Source organism: Xenopus laevis, chromosome 6L, assembly GCF_017654675.1.
Source record: "Xenopus laevis strain J_2021 chromosome 6L, Xenopus_laevis_v10.1, whole genome shotgun sequence".
NCBI lineage: Eukaryota > Metazoa > Chordata > Amphibia > Anura > Pipidae > Xenopus > Xenopus laevis.
This window is the reverse complement of record NC_054381.1, coordinates 109,672,012-109,684,280: the sequence shown is the minus strand read 5'-3', so window position 1 is coordinate 109,684,280 and position 12,269 is coordinate 109,672,012. Positions and strand designations below refer to the sequence as shown.

The 12,269-nt window shown below is 41.2% G+C and overlaps 1 protein-coding gene across 4 annotated transcripts in view; it reads left to right on the top strand.

The window, feature by feature from the left end:
- Window positions 1-12,269, top strand: part of cep192.L (centrosomal protein 192kDa L homeolog) — a 94,046-nt gene that overhangs the window by 60,335 nt on the left and 21,442 nt on the right. For all 4 annotated transcript variants that reach the window (XM_041565456.1, XM_041565455.1, XM_018266528.2 and 1 more), the window contains 6 exon segments: window positions 6,733-6,892; window positions 8,073-8,895; window positions 10,199-10,347; window positions 10,621-10,851; window positions 11,005-11,130; window positions 12,017-12,157. In XM_041565456.1, coding sequence (XP_041421390.1) covers window positions 6,733-6,892; window positions 8,073-8,895; window positions 10,199-10,347; window positions 10,621-10,851; window positions 11,005-11,130; window positions 12,017-12,157 — 1,630 coding nt within the window.

Sequence of the window (12,269 nt, the reverse complement as noted above, 5' to 3'; positions counted from 1 at the left end):
TCTCTTCACATCTATTTCTCTTCATCCTCTCTTCATGCAGCAGTTGGGTGTCAGATATTCACTGACAGATCCAATATATCTTATAGGGGGCTCTCTTCCTAGCAGATAAATTAGAGCTCACTCAAATAACTGATTGCAGTACAAACAAATTCTAACAAAATAACTGCCTTTTGCACAAATCCTGCATGTAGAGAGACATGTCTGGTGATTTTAATAGAGTAAGCGTTATACATCTAGGCAAAAGGAGCCACCTATAAGATATATTGGATCTAACTGTCAATGAATACGGGACACCTAACTCCTGCATAAATAGAGAATGAAGAGAAACAGATGCTGAGCGAGGTATAGTGAAGAAGAACTTGATTACTTCAGAAACAATGCAGAATTTTTAATTTATTGTATTTAGAAAGTTTCTTCAGTATGATGAAAGCTAATATTACATTTTCATTTTCGCAATAGTTCTCCTTTTAATGTGAGAATAGTTAATGATCACGGGCATGCGCAGTAAGAAACAAAGAACTTTTCCAAGATTGTATCTTGGAAGAACTTTTTCCAAGATGGCATTGTATCTTGAGTCTAGAAGTGGTTTCTTAGAGAGGGGGTTATTGTCACAATGTATTCTATATTTTTATAATTGTAGATTCCTTTGTAATTGTGAAACTTTGGTTTCTCTTGCCTAGATTGGGGGACACAGGCACCATGGGGATGAAGATTCTGTTGCTTGGAGAAAGGACACTAAAAGGTTAAAGTGGCTCCTCCTCCTGCTCTGGGCTTCATTTCCGCCTACCTCCTCAATCCTCCGTTTTATTTGTGTCCTCAGAAGGAGGATGAACACTCAGTGGCTGGGAGCAATGGTACAGATTTCAGTATCATGCCACTACTGGGGGTCAGTGTTTCTCTTCCAGAACCCCTCCAGCCAAGGACTTCTGATCTGAAGATGCCCTGTAGCCTTCCCACTCTATGGAGGCTGGGGAGCTCCCCCCCCCACTACCCTGGGCAACTGGTTCCCGCTCCCCGGAGGCTGCACCAGTAGCCACAACGGAGGGTACACCTTTTATTGAGCATTCCTGCCTGGCACAAGGAATTAAGTCAATTCCCTCCCCCCTCCCCCCCATTACTTGCTGCCTGTCCGCTCTGCAGAAAGGCATTTAGTTTCATTTTCACTGTTATTCTGTGACAGAGATTCCCTAGGCATTTAATTTCACTTTCACTTCTATTCTCTGACAGACAATTCCCTACAGGGGGACATAGGACACAGCTTCTTCTATCCCTCTCCCTCTTGCGCCTGTAACCACATTTTTACCTTCCTTCCCAGGTTCCCAGCGACCTTCCCGCCACTATCTGGCGATTCGCCTATGTCATTGCGCATGCGCCTCACGGGCACCATCTTACCAAGGTACTATACCAAAGCCCGGTAACCCCTCTGGCAGCCATTTTGGATCCGCATCTCTCTCCAGCACTGAGCGTTTCCAGCTTCACTGTCTCACAGGGAAGAACAAGGCATCGTTCCTTCCTACCTTGGAGAACAGGTAGTTACGCTTCCCTTATCTCTATCTCTCTAGGGGATTAATACTTCCCTCTCTTTATGGGACCTACTGTGGGTTTTTTTTCCACTACTTCCATCTGTCTCCACAGATCACACTCTAAGGGAGAGGGGGTTCACTCCTCTGGACTCTCCTAATATTCCCCAATATCCTGACTTACTGGGTGGCACTACATAGTATAGCCATGAGGGGCAGGGCAGATGACCAGTCCCTTCCCAAGCAGGCAATTTCGTATTTGGCATGTGCTACTTGCAAACCTAAACTTGCTAGCGTTTCGGCTGAGTCAATATGTGAAGCCTGTAAGCCTGCAGTCTGATTCAGGCAGTATTACAGGCACTGTCTAGTAGACACCCTGCCTTCAGCAGAGCCAACCAAAAACATTTTCAAGAGGCAAAAGAAGTTTTCTTGTGGTTTTCCAGCCTATGAACAGCTGGATGACATTGTCAAAGCACACTTGAAAACGCTAGACCACGCTAGACCATAGAGTCCAATTTTCCAACTTTACTCAAACTTTTCCTTTTACTTAGGACTGTACAGACTTTTGGTCTTCACCCCCAGCAGTGGAACCACCAGTCTTGAGATTGTCAAAGACCTCGACCATTCCAGTAGCCGATGCGGCTTCCTTTAAGGATCCTATCGACAAACGTCTTGAGGGTTTCTGCAAGGCAATTTTCACAGCAGCGTTCTCTGACCTATTTTTGCCCCACATGGGTATCCAGGGCAATGGAGGTTTGGGTGGAACAGGTGACCCAACTCATTGGCTCAGAAGACCCCTCCACAGACCACCTCCTAGCTCAGATAGTGGACACAAACGCATATATTTGTGAAGCGGCCCTGAATGCGGCTAAGCTTGACTCAATGGCTTTGGTACAATCCATTGCAACCAGACGTTTCCTTTGGCTAAAGAACTGGTCAGTTGATCTTACCTCAAAGTGGTCTCTGGTTGGTCTCCCATTTCTCAGGAAAACAACTTTTCAACGCTGAACTAGATAAGATAATTCCTCAAGCTACAGGAGGCAAGAGCACTTTACTTCTGCAAAACAGACCCAAGAGGACTACCTTCAAAGGGCGACCATTTTTTCATCCCTTTCGCCAAAATCAGCGCCAGAGGCAAAGGTCCCAACATGAAAACCAACAAGCTCCAACCCGACCCAGATTCCAGTCACTTATTGGTCAGGAAGCAGAGCTGCACCTAAGCCCACACAGGAAAAAACAGCCTCCGCAACAGGAGGTGCCCTCCCCTGAAAGCTTACCCTTAGGCGGATGCTTAAGTCACTTTTGGGAGGTGTGACCAGAGTACTGGACCCCTGGGTCCTATAGGTCATATCCCAGGGCTATCTCATAGAATTCGCTCAGCTACCCCCAAGATGATTTTTCATCTCAAGGCTCCCTACTGGAGAACCTAGGCACTCCGTGTTCCAAGGCGTTCTACATGCCCTGACTGCCTCCGTGGTAGTACAGGCGGTCCCTCAAAGGGAAAGGGGCTTCGGTTTCTACTTAAACCTGTTTATAGTACCCAAAAAGGACGGATCTTTTCTCCCAGTGCTAGACTTAAAGGCACTAAACTACCATGTAAAGAAGCACCACTTTAAGATGGAATCCATCCAGTCAATCCTAATCTCCCTGGATTTAAGAGGATTTCATGGCGGTGATTGACATCAAAGATGCATACCTGCATGTCCCCATACATCCCAACCGTTTCCTTCACTTTTTAGTGGCAGGAGAACATTGGCAATTTGTGGCACTCCCCTTAGGACTATCCTCCGTGCCAAGGGTATTCACAAAGGTCATGACAGTGCCTCTAGAGGACCTGCGACTGCAGGGAGTGAGTCTCATACCATAACTGGATGACCTACTGGTAAAAGCCCGTTCCATGGCACTGGCCGCAACTCATCTCCAGACAGTGATGCAGACACTAAAGCTGTTAGGCTGGCAGATAAACTTCCAAAAATCTTGACTCGTACCTTCTCAGAGTACAGAATATTTAGGGCTTGTCCATAATTCTTCAGTGGGAAGAGCCTTCCTTCCCCAATCCAAGATCACCTCAATTCCCAGGGCTCCTGTCAGTTCTGCAGAATGCAGATCAGGTACCTTTTCAATTTGCCATGAGTGTGCTGGGGACTATGGTGTCATCCCGTGATTCCATTCGTGCAGCTCCACACCAGAGCCTTACAGAGACTGATACTGCAACACCAGAGGAGGAACTGAGTGGACCTAAACCGTAGGATTCCAAGCTTCCGAGGTTCATCGCAAGAAGCAACGACCCGCTGGCCCTAGCAGTGGACACACTGGTGGTTCTGTGGCAGTTTCACCTAGCATATGTCTTCCCACCGCTGGCACTTTTGCCAAAGGTAATCAAGAAGATAAGACAAAGGGTAGAAACACTTCTAGTGGGACCCTACTGGCCACACCGCACTTGGTTCGCAGAGCTCATACGTTTATCAGTGCACACCATTCCACCTTCCAGACAGAAGGGGATCTGTTATCTCAGGGACCGATCCTCCACCCGAGTTCACCGCAGCTGGCTTTAACGGCAGGGCATTTGAAGCCCTAATCATAGCCAGATCAGTAGTTCCAAAAAAGGCTATACTGACCTTACTAAGGGCCAGAAAGCCCGTCTCAGCACACATCTACCACAGGGTATGGACATATTCTGGTGTGAATCTTAAGCCAAAGACCCACAGTCTTGGGATGAAGGTAGCCTATTGTTATTCCTTCAGGAGGGTTTAGACAAAGGGCTGGCGCTCAGCTCACTGAAGGTTCAGGTATTGGCCTTATCCATCCTTTTTCAGCAGCAGCTTGTAATGCTGCCCAACATAAAGACCTTCCTCCAGGGAGCATTGAGGATTATACCTCCATGTCGTCATCCAATCCCTCCCTGGGATCTCAATATGGTACTTTCTGTATTGCAGGAGCAACCGTTTGAGCCATTGGATTCAACTCCATTACCTTTGCTGACTCTTCAGGTAGTTTTTCTATTAACCATAACTAGACGAGTTTCAGAACTAGCAGCTCTATCCTGTCGTCCACCATTTTTTATTTTTTCACAAGGACAAGGTGGTGTTAAGACCTATGCGGTGGTGTCAGAATTCCATCTTAACCAGAACCTGGTGGTTCCTTCATTTTGTCCTTAACCTAAGACAAAGTTGGAACTGAAGTTACACAACCTAGATGTGGTTAGATGGAACATAAACCAGGGCTACCAAGAGCATAAGGAAGATGGACAACCTCTTTGTCTTACCAGAAGGACCACGGAAAAGCCTTAAGGCATCTAAGGCCACCATTGCCAAGATGGATTAGGTCGGCGATCTTGACGGCCTATGAGGTACGATGTAAGACCACACCCTTCTGGGTTCAGCTCATTCTACTCGTTCGCTCAGCACTTCTTGAGGGGTTTGCCACCAGGCTTGAGCAGAACAGGTCTGTATGGCTGCAGTGTGGTCATCCACACACACCTTTTCCAAATTCTACAAGGTGCATACATTCACCTCAGCCGACGCAAGCTTCGTGAGGAAAGTGTTGCAGGCGGTTATTCCCTGAACACTAGGGGTAAAAACTCCCGCCCTCATGGGTAGCTTTGGGACGTCCCCATGGTGCCCGTGTCCCCCCAATCTAGGCAAGAGAAAAATAGATTTTTGTACTTACCGTTATATCCTTTTCTCTTGTCCTACATTGGGGGACACCGGCCTTCCCTCCCTGTATTCGTTCAAGTTAACTTTGATCAGTTAATATCATATATAATTGTTATTGTTCAAATACCAACAAGTTCAAACTGCAGGTGGTTCATACAGTGCTGAGCTTGCATTGGGGAGGTGCTCCTTCTCTTCACATGGGCAATTGGTAGGGCTCGTCATCTCTTCTTCGGTCAGAAAACTGATGCTTGAGGAGGTAGGCGGGGATGAAGCCTAGAGGAGGAGGAGCCACTTTAACCTTTTAGTGTCCTTTCTCCAAGCAACAGGATCTTAATTTCCATGGTGCCTGTGTCCCCCCCAATGTAGGACAAGAGAAAAGGATTTAACGGTAAGTACAAAAATCAAATTTTTTTTTTTTTTTTGAGGGAAGAAGGATTCAAGGTAGAAGCGAAAGTCAAAGCTGCCCTATGGATTGATGACTGATAATGTAGTAAAATGTTGTGTAACGTGTGGCTGAAAAAGTATTGGGCACTTGGCCTTCATTATTTACAGAGTGGAGAGAATAAATAATAAAAACAGCCCATCTCAATTTATATGAAAAGCAATAAAAGATTTAAAAAAAAAAAGAGCAAACCAAAGTTGACCTTAGAAAGGGCAGAGTACTATGGATTAAAAATATTCTGAATAAAAAGAAATGGGTTCTGTTGCTATGGGTTTGATACATCTGTAGGTACTTGTGACTGCCAAGAAAAAAACTTGATTAAACATGGCATACGCAACTGGGTCAGAACTTTCTCAAGCACTTTTCTTGATTTTGCATTTTTTTGTGTATAAATAACTAGTGTGTCCAGTATATTATATTGTTTATACAAGTATGGGATCTGTTATCTGGAAACCTGTAATCCAAAAAGCGACTACATTTTATCCAAATTTTTTTAAAAACGGTTTCCCTTTTCTCTGTGATAATAAAACCGTACCTTGTACTTGATCCAAACTAAGATATAATTATCCTTATTGTAAGCAAAACTAGCCTCTTGGGTTTTAGTGTTTACATGATTGTATAATAGACATTTATCAGCGTCTTATTTGGAATTCATGCAAATTCGAAATTTGACTAGTTAAAATCTAATTTGTTAAAATCGAACAAATTTAAATGACCTGAAAATCATCATTGCTTTGAATTCTAAAAACTTGATCCGAATTTTATAAAACTCTTCAAAAACAAAAAAAAATTGAATGTAAGGAAGGCTACAAACATCAAATTGATTCCTGGACCTCTCCCGTTGACTGACACAGTAATTCGGCATGTTTTAGGTAGTGAATAGTTGAAATTTGAGTTTTTAAAGGGCCAGAGTATGATATTAAAAGTCATAACCATTTATCCATTAGAGTTTTAATTAGAATTTTGAGATTTGACTTTCAATACCATGCCTATCAAAATGTTTATGGCTTTTAATACCATGCTTATCAATCTTTAAGATCTTATCTCATAGTATGCCTTTTCTGCTTTTGTGATGCGTTTTTTGTTTAAAACATTTCTCTTTATTACATCTTAGGTCGAGTCTTTCCCCTTCTGGTGCTGGGACTGTTCAGGCAGTCGATAATGATGCCTTGTCTCCAGAGTCTTCATGTTTCAGTCCTAGCTTGAGTAGGCTCACTTACATTTCAGTCGCAGAGAACACTGTACAAAATATAACGGCTAGTCCAGATAACCAGGTGAGGCCTTTCCTAGTAGTAGTCTAATCATACCTAATTATGCTTTGGTAAACAATGCAACTCTGATGTTTGTAGTCTATAGAATGGATAGCAGATGATTTTCAAAGTGTTAGACCAAAATATCTTTATTTTTAATGAAGAAAGGTAATGGAATAAAAATCTAGAGCTTGGCATATGATGCCACAGTTCTATAATTCTACTGGTTCTATAAATCTACTGGATTTTAAAATCTGAGTTCACAGGCGCCATCTTCAGCCGCTTCGATAATCTTTGGAATGAGACCGGCACTTCTGCAATTTTCGTGAGTTTCTGTGCATGCGCGGTTGTCGCAAAACAGATAATTGCTCCGACTGCACATGCGCTGCTACACTGGTCTCATTCCGAAGAATATGGCTGCCATGAACTCCGCTGGACAGAATCTACACGGGAGGGATAAGTAAAGAGTTGGGGGGGGGGGAGGTAGCAGCTAGGCTGGGAGCAGAAGGGAGGGGGTCTATGTAAGGGAGGTGGCTAGGTTTTTTTAAACGGTTTGTTTCTCCTCTAAGGATATGCCTCTGCTAGGCACCATTATTTCTTCTTATCTTGGCATAGTTAACAGATAAATTTAAATGATAAATTATCTTATAAATTTGGGTTAGATATTGTTGAATATCGTTCGGTTCTATTGCCAGTTTGGATCTGTAAAGGTTTGTGTAGTAGTCTGTAAAGGCTTTATTAATTTGTTTGGGACTTGATGTGAGGTCTCCGGATTTGTCTTTTATTATTGGTATTGTAGTGAGCTGGGTTGGATCTTTAGTGATGTAGGCCAGTAGGTTACCGCATTTATCTGCGGATTCTACCATGTTGGCCTTATGGATTATCCTCTCTTCTGCATACAAAAGAAAGCATACATAATGACAAAATTACATAAGTCCTTTTCCTGCCCCAACCATACTGTACAATACATATTACACATACTCACAGGACAAGCATATACAAAAGGCATACTTCAATGTACCCTTGGAGCAAAAATCAATATACAGTACAAAAAGAACCATTTTCACCCTTCATTACTTTTAGGCATAAAAATGCATTCTTCACCACTATCTCCTGTTGCCATAAAAATTATGTATTGTAATAAGATGTAAATATGATTTATCCAACTATTTTTTATGGTTTATAATTTTTTTTTTTTTTGCAGAGCGACAATACCATAGAACTGAGCACAACAATTGTTCGGTCTAGCCCTACTCCTTTAGAAATGCAGAACAACATTCAAAAGGATAAATTATCTTGGCAGCAGCAAAAATGCAAAGCTTTAGGGGAGAGCCCACAAAAGCAAAAGAATCAATCTGGATTCTCCTCCGCTGCCTCCATCAACTTTAGTGGCAAAACTGAAAGCCTATTACAACAAGATAAGAAATTAGAGCCTACAGGTCATATTGTAACGTATGACAAAATGAGTGCTATTAATTATGGCTTGCCAAGTAATCTCTCTAACTATTTCTCTGCTGCTCCTCTGCAAACAGATTCTCTCAATGTGCTGCCTGGAAGCGCTCTTGGTAACTATTCAGCTGTGCAAAACCTCTCTAATAAACAATTTGCTCCTGTATCTGGTTTCAAGCCAGTGGCTCCGTCCATTGAAGTGCCAAATTTGCCAGCTGCAGTGCCAGGACTTCACAACGGGCAGCTGCTTTCCACTTCCGAGTTTGCTCCACAGTATCTTGAAAGTGTGACAGCTGTAGGAAATGCAGCTATGCCGCAGTACAGAGTTGGAACCTCAGCAGTGTATGGTCATCATGTAGGATATCCTAGCTCTGCAGTGCAAGCTTTACAGTTGCAGAGTGCAGTTTCAGGAATTCCACTGAATACAAATACTGCTGGGTTACTGGCTACCCTTCCAATGTCCAATAATCACACATCAATCGGTCAGAATGTGGTAGTTCCAACGAATGTGTATCCTCTGTCATCTGTTGGTACAAATGATATTCCTCAGTGGAGTGCTAGAATGTCATCGGATTTTGGTAAGTTTTGAGATAACTGCAGTCTATTCCTCGGCTATTGTTAAATCTGTGAAAAATTGTAGACACTTTAAGGAACATCACCTTTCATCTTGAATTCTGTTATGTCTTTTTAACATGCACAGAAAAGTAAAGTAGGCAATCTGATTAATTTAATAACTCTCTTAAATGTTGTTGCTTAAATATTATGCCAAATTCATTCAAGCATTCTAAGAGACTCAATATTGTTAGATTTGGATCATGCCTCTCTGCCTTAAAGTAGAATAACTTAAACATACAGATACTACAAACTCTACTAAGGGAACAATAAAAGTGTGAACAGAGAGGGCCCCAAAATGACAGCACAAACCTTTTTGTAGTTCACGTATTGGTGTTCGTTTGTGTTAATTCAGATAAAGGAAGCTGTAGTCCGAAATCCTGCAAGATGCAAGTTTTGTGGTACTGGTAATTAAAGGGGAACTAAAGTCTAAATTAAAATAATGGTAGAAATGCTATGTATTTGTATACTAAACATAACCATGAACTTTCCGCACCAGAAGCCTAATAAAACAAATGATTTATGATTTCAAAGTTGGCCACAGGGGGTTATACTCTTGTAATTTTGTTATACATCAGGCTGTTGGTTCTCAGTGTAACTGAATGTGTCTCAGTGGGACCTGGATTTTACTATTGAGTGCTGTTCTTATATCTACCAGACAGCTGTTATCTTGTGTAAGGGAGCTGTAATCTGGTTACATTCCCATTGTTCTGTTAAAATGCTGGGGGGAGGACAGGGAGGGGTGATATCACTCCAACTTGCAGTGCAGCAGTAAAGAGTGACTGACCTGCACAGGTCACATGACTGGGGGCAGCTGGGAAATGGACAATGTCTAGCCCCATGTTCGATTTCAAAATTAAATATAATAAAAATCTGTTTGCTCTTTTGAGAAATGAATTTTAGTGCAGAAGTCTGCTGGATCAGCACTATTAACTGATAGTTTTGGGGGAAAAAAAGGTTTAAGCTTAGGGATCGTCATAAATTATCAAAAAGGCACAAGTCCAATATCTGCCACAGAAGCCGATAACCGCAAGACTGATTAATAATCAGAATATGCAGATTGCACTGGGTCCAGTGTCATCTAATCTAATGTGGAATTTATAGTTTTTGTATTTGATACAAACTTTTTCCAGAACCAGTGGCTGCAGCAAGACAATCCTTCAATGAGAGTCCCAGTTTAAAAAGAAACACAACCGCAAATAAAGATTTAAAAGATTTTTGTTGTGTACAGTAACTTTTTTTTTTTTTTTTTTTTTTTCTTTTCTTTAGGACAAGTACTTGTGCCTTCAGAGTTAACATTCCCCAGTGCTTGTTGTATAGGAATTGCATCTCAAGCATCCTTAAATATTTTCAATCCGAATGAAAGATGGCTTCAAGTTAATATTGGTATTCTCAGTGTTGCTGTTAATGGTGAAAAAGTAAGTATTGCTTGCAAATATAAAAAAAAGTACAGACTTAAAGACTATCTTAAAGATTCATTAAACAAGCAAGATGCTAAGTTTCAAATGTTAAGTTGCTTAATTTTCTGTCTTCAAAATGCTTTTTTTTTTTTTTGTGCAGTTGCACTTAACCTGAAGTGACTAGTGCCAGCTGGTTTGTGTGTGGTCACTTGTCACTAGTGAAGCATGTTAAAATGACTGCTTTTATTTTCTTGACTATGATTAATGCTGCTTTATTTTTTTTAATTTCAGGTTGACATTGCAGCCTATCAATACCTAGTATTCAAGAATAAAATAATTATTGGTCCGAGAGCAGCTGAAGACCTAAAAATTCTCTTCTTGCCTCAACGGGAGGGACTTTTTCAGTGTGTGTTGAGTGTGTCTTCTTGGCCAGTGTCTGCTGATGCAGAGACAATAAGAAGATCTGAAGCTGTAGCTGCCAAAGTTTTCCTAACTGCAGTTTCTGAAAATCCTTCCATTGAGGTAGATCAGATTCTTTGTCTTTTGTAATGAAACCCATACACAAGATAAAATGTGAAACAAGGACAAATATTTAATGCAATGTTGGTTCAGAAGGTCTGAATGAATTCCAGGCAATTAAATTACATTTATGACACGTTTTCTTATTTTGCTTAGGTTGATACAGGGAAAACTGGATGTTTAGATTTTGGAGATGTAGCATCTGGAAGCTGGAAGACTCTCCCCTTGAAGATCATAAACAGGATACACGCCACATTGCCGATTAGACTTATCATTAGTGCTGTGAGTATTAAGAACATTTTTGGTAACTTTGTAATGCTAACTTGACTTTAAAAGTTGGTTTTAAAGGATAATCAAAATGAATGGTCTTAAAGGAGAAGGAAACCCTGTTTGAAAAAAACCCTGTCTGAATGTGAGAGACGTATCTTTCAAAGTCCAAATAATTGGTTTGTGCTTCCTTTTGCCTTTTTGAAATTGTGTTTGTGGATTTTATAACTTCTCTTTAGCCCAAGGGTCAAATGCATGTAATGCATCATTTCTTTAGCGCAATTAAAGATTCCATTGTATACACCAGCTGCCCCTTACTGCCATACAATGGTAATATCAAAATGTCAATGAAGAGTAACGACGGAGAGAACCCCATTTTATCTTTTGATTATCTGCCAAAGTGATAAGGTATATGGCTGATTAAGGGATATTTAACCAGGGTTTTAGGTAATCATTTCTATATTTGTACATTACAATTTAGACTTTTAAAATATTTATTAAAAACATCTCTAAACAAAACTGTGCGGTTCTAAATTTATTCCTGGCACTAGTCAAATGCCCTGTCTCCCACTTAGGTGATTGGCACATGTGCAGGACAGTCCTTGTAAGTGTTCTCGTATCCTTCATGTCAACAGCCATGTTTGCCCACATGATGGTAGGCTGAGAGGTTTTTCAAAAAAGCATTTTCCCAATAGGATCTGACCTTTTAGTCCCCTGACTAACTGTTTAACTTGCAATTCAGACACTGTATGGTTACCAAAACAAAATCTACATGTATCACGTGGTGCTCCCAAATAACCCTTCAAAAGCAGTAAATCTAGAAGTGGTAAAACTGGTGACTGTGTATCAGTGGGAGAATATGTGCTACAAAAGCCCCATTTTTTTTCTATTTATTTATTAGAATGCCACTGCCTGGCGCTGCTTCATGTTTTCAAAAGATCCTGCAAATTTTACAGATGAGTATTCACATGTGGATCTAATGGCTAAGATGTCTTCTCCTTCTGTCATCAGTCATGTGATGCATGCAAGCTATGATGGCCAGGTTAGTACTTGTCTTTCTCTTGCATTTGTCTTAAATAAGATGTTCATCACCCTAATTGTTTCATTTTAAAACCATTATTGTAGGAATTTTATTATATATGCTGGCATATGCA